General features: G+C 42.7%; 1 protein-coding gene across 1 annotated transcript in view; it reads left to right on the top strand.

Moving 5' to 3' along the window:
- enpep (glutamyl aminopeptidase) overlaps positions 1–10,000 on the top strand; it is a 22,728-nt gene that overhangs the window by 4,268 nt on the left and 8,460 nt on the right. The window contains exons 2-12 of the mRNA XM_063184547.1: positions 121–262; positions 429–560; positions 1,291–1,411; positions 1,886–2,040; positions 4,698–4,811; positions 5,896–6,030; positions 6,264–6,329; positions 6,872–6,937; positions 7,557–7,717; positions 8,037–8,119; positions 9,131–9,267. Of these exons, the coding sequence (XP_063040617.1) occupies positions 121–262; positions 429–560; positions 1,291–1,411; positions 1,886–2,040; positions 4,698–4,811; positions 5,896–6,030; positions 6,264–6,329; positions 6,872–6,937; positions 7,557–7,717; positions 8,037–8,119; positions 9,131–9,267 (1,312 nt within the window). The remainder of the gene's footprint in view (positions 1–120; positions 263–428; positions 561–1,290; positions 1,412–1,885; positions 2,041–4,697; positions 4,812–5,895; positions 6,031–6,263; positions 6,330–6,871; positions 6,938–7,556; positions 7,718–8,036; positions 8,120–9,130; positions 9,268–10,000) is intronic.

Raw genomic sequence — 10,000 nt, 5'->3', positions numbered from 1 at the left:
ATGAAAACATCCTGTAGGCCTAAACACTTCATGTAGGCCCTGGAGCCAAGTGTGCAATTGTTCCAGCCCTAAAATGAACATACATGTAAGTCCTTCCCTGCCCCTTTCCCCTGTCTGTAGAAAAATCGCAGCCACGGACCACGAGCCCACTGATGCCCGTAAGTCCTTCCCTTGTTTTGACGAGCCCAACAAGAAGACCACCTACAAAATCTCCATCACACACGACAGCAACTACAACGCACTCTCAAACATGCCAGTAGAGGTAAGTGTGCCCTTACTAACATTTCATTTTTAATATACAAATGATGTCTGTGTACATGTCCATGTCTGTGTCTGATATGAAAAGCCTTGTTAGAGGAAAAGAGATCTATCCTGTCTGTGTTTGTATTGTTTTGACACAATCCTATCTTTTCTCCACTTTCTGACAGAAAGTAGAGGATGCGCCTAATGGCAAGAAAAAGACCTCCTTTGACAAGTCTGTGAAGATGAGCACCTACCTGGCGTGTTGGGCCGTGCACCAGTTCACATCTGTGGAGAGGACTTCAAAAAGCGGAATCCCAGTGAGCAACAGAACAAAACAAAACACATAGATCTCTTTCCTTCTCTGTCTGACTGCCTGCCTGTATCTCTCTCTGTCTCTCTCTCTCGGTTAACAAATTTACAAATAATACATTTCCAGGGAACTGAGTGCCATTGAACATTTTTCCACCAGCCACAGCTTGACACTTACCACAATGACAGTCCATGGCACAATACTTCCATGATTCATTATACTGTAGGCCATTGGCCGATAACCATATCTGGCTTGGCTGTCATTAGATGAATGGGTTCCGCTCGAAAATTCATCTGGAACTACACTGACAGCGAACGTGTGGTTTTCCCAAAAAAATTCTTGCACATGATTGGGGAAGCCACTTGTCTGACATATTTAATGAGGTGCTACTTTAATTACTAACAGATTCGGTAATGTAGTTGAAATTATAGAATTAATGACGAGTGAGTCTATGCGAGCGGCCATTATTGTCTGAAACAGCTGACGTGTTTCACTTAATTTTCCCTTCTCCACTGCGTTTAAACTTTGACTACATAACATCTCTGAAAACTCTGTGATCCTGACTGCTTTGGCTGCATGGTGGTTCGGAAGCATGGTGAATACGAAGATAATCTAGGCCCTCGTGTAAGCTCACGAAGCTGAGCGAAAATACACGAGAGTCCAGTGAGAGCCAGGTTACAATAATCTTTGACTAAGATCAAATGATGCTTTTATAATACATTTGTGTTTGTCCACAGCTTAAAATCTGGGCTCAGCCTGCACAGATCCATACAGCCACGTATGCCGCCGACGTGACTAAGATCATCTTTGACTACTTTGAGGAATATTTCGACATGCCCTACTCCATTTCCAAACTGGGTAATGCTATCTTAAGCCTTACTGAAGTATTTCACTTGAATCAAAGCAAATGAATTGTCCTTTACAGTAAAATAATTTGAAAAATCCTCAAAGAACCTTGTGCCTCTGTGAGGGAACCGAAATGTTCTAAGATGAACTTGTAGGTTCCTCAGAGAACCTTTTTCATACGGTGTGAATGTGTGCTGTAATCAGGGCCACTGACCGCTTTGGCTGGGTACAGGACAAAGCCATCTGAAAGGGCCCCCCACCCAATACATTTAGGGTAATGAGGGCCCAATTATGCCCCCCATCTCCCTGGGCCCTGGGCCCAGGAGCTGACCCATTTGTGATTTCAAATGACTTCGTCCTAAGGCCTAACCAAACCTGCTAGCATCCCTATAGGATGTAAGATGACCTGGATGGATGAATGAATGAATGAGGATCTTCACAGACAGGCATCTCATAATGCTCTTCATTCATCCCCACCCACCGCAGACAAGATCGCCATCCCAGACTTTGGCACGGGGGCGATGGAGAACTGGGGCCTCATCACCTACAGGGAGACCAACCTGCTGTTCGACGAGAACGAGTCGTCCTCCTACAACAAGCAGCGCGTGGCCAGCGTCATCTCCCACGAGCTCGTGCACCAGGTTGGTTCTAGTCAAGCCCCGCTTCCGTTGTCTACACGCACACATACCAGTTGCACACACACGCGCGCGCGCACACACACACACACACACACACACACACACACACACACACACACACACACACACACACACACACACACACACACACACACACACACATTCACTTCCTTTTAGGGTTCAAACTTTATCAAATAGGGTATAGTTCAAGCACAAGATTGTGGTGACTGATTGTGTGTATTTTTGGATGAAGTTCTCGAAATAATTTTGTGCCTATTTCTCCATTCAGATTGATCTGAAATAGATTTAAAAAAATACCTGTGGGAATGACTGTTGTCAGACAAACAATGGGAGTTCTGAGAAGTTTTATGATCGGAGACTAAATATAGCACTGTTTGGGGTTTGGCATCCGTGTGCTTTTGTCAAGTCAGCGAGGTCCTTTCCAAATTTGTGACGAAATATTTCCAATGAATCGACCTCTGTCTCCACACCAAACATCAAGCACGTGATTCAACAATTGAACATAGAAGTGCAATCTTAATATTAAGCATGCACAAGATTAGCCAATCGATGAAGCATATTATGAATGCTTTGAAAGAGAGCATATATTTGTTCATTTTTATCCAATGCGTTATATGTTAAAAGAGAGTGTGTGATAAGCAACCACTGTACAATGCGTGCCATTTCAAAGTTAGTTTTTCACCTACATCAAGATAAGTAAATTAGGAAAGCCCAATAGACAGAATGCCTTCAAAGAGGACATGAAGGTACTACATACAGGTACTTCAGAAGTTTTTACCAGTTGTATTACAACAGACAGTGCTGTGCTGAACGATCACAACCTGTCTCTGTTGCACAATAAAATGTGCAATACTAGACGGGTGACAGAGCGGACATCAGTGGGTGTAATTGTATTTCGGTACATTGAATGATATGAACATTGGAATGAGTGGTCAAGGTCGTTTGTTGGAGCAGAGCAGACCTATAGCCACAGCCATGTGTGTAAGGTCAATGACCTGTCTCTCATTTTTAGAAAGGTGGCCATGGACTCTGACAAAGCTCTTAAACGGACTTGACATCAGTGTAACCCCCACCACACCCACACACGCGCGCACGCGCACACACGCACACGCACACACACACGCACACACACACACGCACAGGCACACGCACACACACACATCACCCCCCCAGATCTTCTATCCCACAATGGCCTTTTAAAAGCAGAGCAATAAAAAGTCACTCATGTAATGAGATTCTCGTAAGTGTCAGGGAGCAAGCATCTCCTACTGTGACAATGACACACGCTGGGAAGACAGTGTACTGGAAAGGTCTCCGTTGTTTATGGATGGAAAAGAGACGGCAGCACACAACCAACGTGGGGTTTATCGCACCAGGAAGCATTTAGAAGGAGTAGATAGATAGCTCTATGGCCGGTAGAGAGGAAAATACAAAAGGACTTTATCGTAATTTCCATGAGCCTATCAGAAGAGTTACACATTAAGCTGTTTGTTATCAAGCTGCCTTTGTGGATGGGATCACACTATCTCATGTTGTCTTGATAAAAACAAAAAGGCGTGCGGCATTTTATGAAGAACTTCAAGGTTCTGTTCCATAAAAGGGACTCCATAAAGTTGGCAGCACACCCCTCTATCTTTCTCTCTTTTTCGTTTCTTTCCGTCATTCTCTCTCTCTCTCTCTCTTTCTCTCTCTCTCTCTTTCTCTCTCTCTCCGTCTTTCATTCTCTCTCTCCTTCTTTCATTCTTTCTCTCTCTCTTTCACACACACAAACACACACACACACACACACACACACACACACACACACACACACACACACACACACACACACACACACACACATACATACGGACACGCACACACACACACACACACACACACACACACACACACACACACACACACACACACACACACACACACGCACAATGGAAAAAGGACTTATCATGGTTGTTATATAAAGCTTAAGCACAGGAAAGTAGATGATTTCCTTTAGCTATAAACATGTAACCCAATCTGACTGCCTCATGGAAGAAAAAATACTCTGTGCTTCTTCTCACTCTTGATTATTACTAATGTCTTAGTTTGCAGTGCCCGGTTCAGACTCCTCCATGTCTTGTAACATTATAACGTCTGTGCTCAGATGACATTTCAACTTTATTTTCTGTTCGCTCGCTTTTTGTGGTTTTAAATTGTCATCGTCAAGTCATCTTAATACCAACTCAAGTTGTTCTTGAATCTGATCCAGCAAATAATATGGTTTTAGGGTTTGTTTAACCAACAGTAGGCAGCATTTCTAATCATGATTCTAACCATAGTGGAATGATGACCAAGTGTAAGAAAACAAGCAGCCCGCACACATCATGCTTGAAAAAATACGAAATACAATTCTTGATGAAAACCTGGTGAAATAGTGTGTGTGTGTGTGTGTGTGTGTGTGTGTGTGTGTGTGTGTGTGTGTGTGTGTGTGTGTGTGTGTGTGTGTGTGTGTGTGTGTGTGTGTGTGCGTATGTGTGCGTGTATGTCCATCTCTTCTCTCACTATGTGTATGTGTCTCTGTGTGTTTGTGTGTGCATGCATACGTGCATGCGTGCATGTGTCCTCTCTAACTGTGTGTGTGCTTATGCGTTGCGTTGCAGTGGTTTGGGAACATTGTTACGATGGACTGGTGGGATGATCTATGGCTGAACGAGGGCTTCGCCAGCTTCTTCGAGTACGTGGGAGTGGAGGAGGCCGAGCCCAGCTGGGGAATGGTGAGTTTTCATCGCACCCCTTCAGACGTCTGTTTAAACAGATTTATGGCATCAATAATATTTATGGATAAAGTCTATTGCTCTGAGCCAAGGCGCATCGGGGGGGAATGGGGCGCTTGGTTTCGAAGGCAGCAAGAGTTCACCGTGATGGACTTGATGGATAGGCTGTGCAGTGACATAAGACAGTTATAGTATGGAGTTGCTTTCAAATATGCACATAAACAAGGGAAGCATAAACCATATTTCCCCTAGCAGTGTCGTACATGTCTTGAAAGACTAATAATGTGTTTCATTTATGCTCCATATTGGAGAGAAGGTGCCATTTATCTGTGATATTTGAGGAAATTAGGGTACACCCCCGTGTCTTCCTGATGAAAGAAACGTGTTCAATTGAAATACTGTTCAAGAGCAGACTCAAGAACTCACTGACAATATTATGCAGGATAGAGGAAGTCTGAGGCAACCAAGGTTGCAATTTTTAGCATTTTTTTATACTTTTTATTTGGCTACAATGCCTACAATAGCCTACCTAGTGTTTCGGCCCAAAAAGTTTAAAATTGCAACCTTGAGTGTCTTTGATTTCCTCTATCCTGCACACGTTTTAGTCCCTTCACTGATGAGCAGCAGGACAAAATGGTGAACACCCTGAAGCACTCCGAATCCCTCCTTGTTATCTAACTCCTTCACAATATATTCATCTGGAAAACAGCACTATTTTTTCTTATTGCACAAAAAATAACTGGAGAGGGGAGTGTCAAGCACTAGTGACACTTTTAAAAAATCTTTGCTGCACTTTAAATGGGAATCTACTACTCAGCGATGCATTCCATACACAATTTTGTTGCCTTTTTTTTGCAATGACAATAAATCTCTTGACCTTGAACTGTCTTGAATAGTATTGCATGAAACTTTTATTTGGAACTATAAACCACTGACCTTCTGACTTCGCAATATTTTTAATGTAATTTATTGCGATGGCAAACTACAGTATTCTTTACCTGGCAACTACTCACCAAATGATGGAAAACTACTCTTAACCTGGCAACTCAACTACTCACTGAGTGAATGATGTCTTCCCTCCCAGCGTGACATCATGCTCATTAGCGATGTACTTCCTGTTATGGTGGACGACGCCCTCCTGACCTCTCATCCAATCATCGTGGATGTCTCCACTCCCGCCGAAATCACCTCTGTGTTCGACTCGATCTCCTACAGCAAGGTGCGTACCTGCCTATCAAGCAGATACTGGGACCTGAAACTCATCCGGATGGATTGTGTTTTTTGTTAAATGTTAAGTGTGTGTCTGTCACTGCACAATCACTTGACCACATGACCTTGTTCTCTCTCTCTCTCTCTCTCTCTCTCTCTCTCTCTCTCTCTCTCTCTCTCTCTCTCTCTCTCTCTCTCTCTCTCTCTCTCTCTCTCTCTCTCTCTCTCTCTCTCTCTTCTCAGGGGGCATCCATTTTGAGAATGCTTGAGGACCGACTTGGCAAGGACACTTTTAGAGACGGGTGCAGAGTATGTGTTTTTTATACCCCTTTACTTCTCACTGTCATCTTAAATGTTCTATTTCATATTACAGCAGTGGCAACACTTAAGAATAATGTCCTATTCACAGCTTTATAAACACTTTATAAAGAATGAACTAATTATCAACAAAATGTTTACAAAATGTAATAAATGGGCAAGAAATACTATGTGAACCCAGCAGACACAGCACAGTCGCATTGGTCCTGGAAGTTTCTTCTCCAAAGACCAGAAGGCATGAAACCACATAAAACTCACACAGTAGAAGTTGATTGCCACTCCACTGTGCAGTCGTAGTTTGGTTATTACTTATTTACAAACATTTGTAAATGCTTTGTTAAATCTTAATTATTATCAAATGTTAATAAAGTGTGTATACGACTGTGAATAGGATGTTATTCTAAAGTGTAACCCTACTTTGTATACTATACTATACTATACTATACTATACTATACTATACTATACTATACTATACTATACTACTGTTTTCCACTAGTTCTTTGAGTGAGGATCTTCCTATATTCCCCTGTAGGTGTATCTGAAAAGGTTCCCCTTCCAGAATGCCAAGACATCCGACTTCTGGCAGGCCATGGCTGATGTATGTCCACGCGTGCTTTTATTTGTGTGTGTGTGTGTGTGTGTGTGTGTGTGTGTGTGTGTGTGTGTGTGTGTGTGTGTGTGTGTGTGTGTGTGTGTGTGTGTGTGTGTGTGTGTGTGTGTGTTACGTAGGTGTGTGTGTTTGTCTGTATAAGTGTATGTGTGAATGTGTTCGTGCACAATGTGTGTCTGCATGAGCGTGCACATGTGTGTGTGTGTGTGTGTTTGTGTGTGTGTTTGTGTGTGTGTTTGTATGCTTCTGTGTGTGTGTGTGTGTGTGTGTATGTGTGTGTGTGTGTGTGTTGCTTGCGTGCGTGTGTATGTGTGCGCATGTGTGTGTGTGTGTGTGTGTGTGTGTGTGTGTGTGTGTGTGTGTGTGTGTGTGTGTGTGTGTGTGTGTGTGTGTGTGTGTGTGTGATTGCGCTTGTGTGTGCGTGTGTGTATGCGTGTGTGTGATTGCACTTGTGATTGTGCTTGTGTTTGTGTGTGTGTGTGTGTGTGTGTGTGTGTGTGTGTGTGTGTGTGTGTGTGTGTGTGTGTGTGTGTGTGTGTGTGGGAAATGCGTAAAAGGGTGTGAAGAAAGGGGATGTGAAATCCTTATTCTGTTATACTGCATCCAGAATAGTGGTGTTGCAGTGGCTGATATCATGGACACCTGGACCAAGCAGATGGGCTACCCAGTGCTGGAGCTGAGTGTTGCCGGGACAACGGCCAAGCTCACCCAGAAGAGGTTCCTGCTGGACCCCAAAGCAGACCCTACACAGCCACCTGTTGACCTCGGGTAAGCCACCACTGCAATACACACTGAGCAAGATGGCGCCAGTGTGGTTGTCGGCTTGCTCCGAGTCCTTTAGTTTGACACTGTACAGCAGGCTGTACAGCACTACCATAATCATGAAGCGTTCAGAGTCATTTTGTTAATTATTGTTACTTGATCTTTAAGCTCATTAATGACAAATCTGTCGGACACTTTTGACTTTACCTGTAGAGAACATCAGTCACCCATTTACAATATCTCCACATGCACAACTGACATACAGTATTGTAGTGACCCCCCAATGTATCTAAATCCATATGTACTGTACATGTATCCCTGTCAGGTACAAATGGACTATCCCTGTGAAATGGCAATCTGTAGGGAGCAACAGGAACGGCAGTCTGGCGTTTGATAAAGCATCTGCAGGTACAAAGTCTGAACATAGGTTTCACAACATGGAAAATGCCTTTATACTCATTATGTATAGTCATTTAGTCATTTTTATTTGGAAATGTAAACAGAAGAAACTACTTTTTTACTTACTTTTTAATTTACTTTTTTCAGCCTTTTTTTTTTTTTACCAAAAAGACTCAACGCTAGTAATGAGTACAGGAAAGATGTTTGAAAACATTGACACTATTATGAAAGTATTTAAAAAGCTTGATGCTCCATTACTAGTAGCCCTTAAAAAATTAAACTGAAAAGCAGACATTGACTTAGCAAATGCAAAAATCATTATTTTAAATAGAGGAATTTGTGGAGCTTCAAGGTTGATCAATTAATATTGCAAGCCTTTTTTGATGAAAGTTCAAGAGTCTCCAAGTAGGATTAAAAGTTTAATTAATCACTGTCCTGTGTCAGCCGATGGTTATACGATTCATTAGTGAGTGAACGATGACTCTCGCAACCCCTTCCACGGTCTGCCGTCACCCTGAAAAACCCTGAATGCAACTGAGCGGTCCGAAGGAGTGTCATGGGAAACACTTTACATGCGAAAAATCGCTTTACATACCGTATTCAGATTTGTATCAATTGCTGGCATTCCGTGATGAAAAAGATTCTCACAGCGAGTTTATTTGAACAGCATTTTTTCATTACGGTGTTTATTTTGAGACAGACATGCCACAGGCACCGCGCAAACAACGTCATCCTACCTTGTGCCCCTTTAAAAAAAAAATGTTAAGAAATCCAACATGATGACCTTTGCTCAGTAAACATGCTAACATCATCACGTTTTAACATATCCAAAGTTGATTTTACACCGATTTTACACTTACTTAGAAAGTAGGACCAGAAGTGTTGTGAAATTGTTTTCCAATTCACTGACTCTTATGATGTACTGACAATTTATCAACAGCTACGAATGCATCTTTACATACTATACCAGTTTGAATAGCTTTGCTGATGAGAGTTGTCGCCCTGTTCATTAAAACACAGAGGTAACCATAGTTGATTACAACCCCACCAATGACGGCCTCATCAAGGTGAACAACGACCATCTGGGCTTCTACCGTGTCAACCACAACACCGGCATGTGGACACAAATCAGCCAGCAGCTTGTGACCAACTACGAGGTAATAACAAAGATCATCTATGGTTACGACCAGACCGGGACTGGGCCTAAAAAATGGCCAGGCATTATTGTGGGCCAATCTGTAGAAACAAACAACATTGGTCCATGATTATTGGCACACTGGGAAAATGCCCTGTATGCCAGATGACCAGTCCATGCCTGGTAATGACTACTGTAGGAATGACTAATGGTTCATCCATGAGGGTGTTCAAGGTTAGCCTGATGAATGAGCTTTGGCTTTGCATTGACTCAGCATTGACATTTGGTCACTCTACGTGGTACCTTCATCATTTCTGGTTCAACCAGTTGCAAGGCTGACATGAATTTGAATGAAGCAGCTACAATAGTTCATGTGATTTACTAACTGGCTCAAACACTACACAGTCTCACCCCAAGTAGTCAATTTTTGACTACTCAATTTTTGACACCCCAAGACTGCAATTTTTGACGTCTTGGGTATTCCTTCCACGTCACATTTTGACTATGTCCTCAAAGGCGCCCCCTTGTGGCAGCATAACGTCATTGAGGTTAGGTGTAGGAATAGGTTTAGGGTTAGGCCACATAGTCAAAATGTGACGTGGAAGGAATACCCAAGACGTCAAAAATTGCCGTCTGGTCCAAGGTAGTCAGAAATTGACTACTTGGGGTGAGACTGCGTTGCTCAAACAATATACCTCAAAGGCAGTAAGTCTCCTCATAGTATCTCCTTTGATTCACTTGGAGGACTTTTTGGC

This window comes from Engraulis encrasicolus, chromosome 19, assembly GCF_034702125.1.
Source record: "Engraulis encrasicolus isolate BLACKSEA-1 chromosome 19, IST_EnEncr_1.0, whole genome shotgun sequence".
Classification (NCBI taxonomy): domain Eukaryota; kingdom Metazoa; phylum Chordata; class Actinopteri; order Clupeiformes; family Engraulidae; genus Engraulis; species Engraulis encrasicolus.
This window is presented reverse-complemented; position numbering and strand designations above follow the sequence as displayed.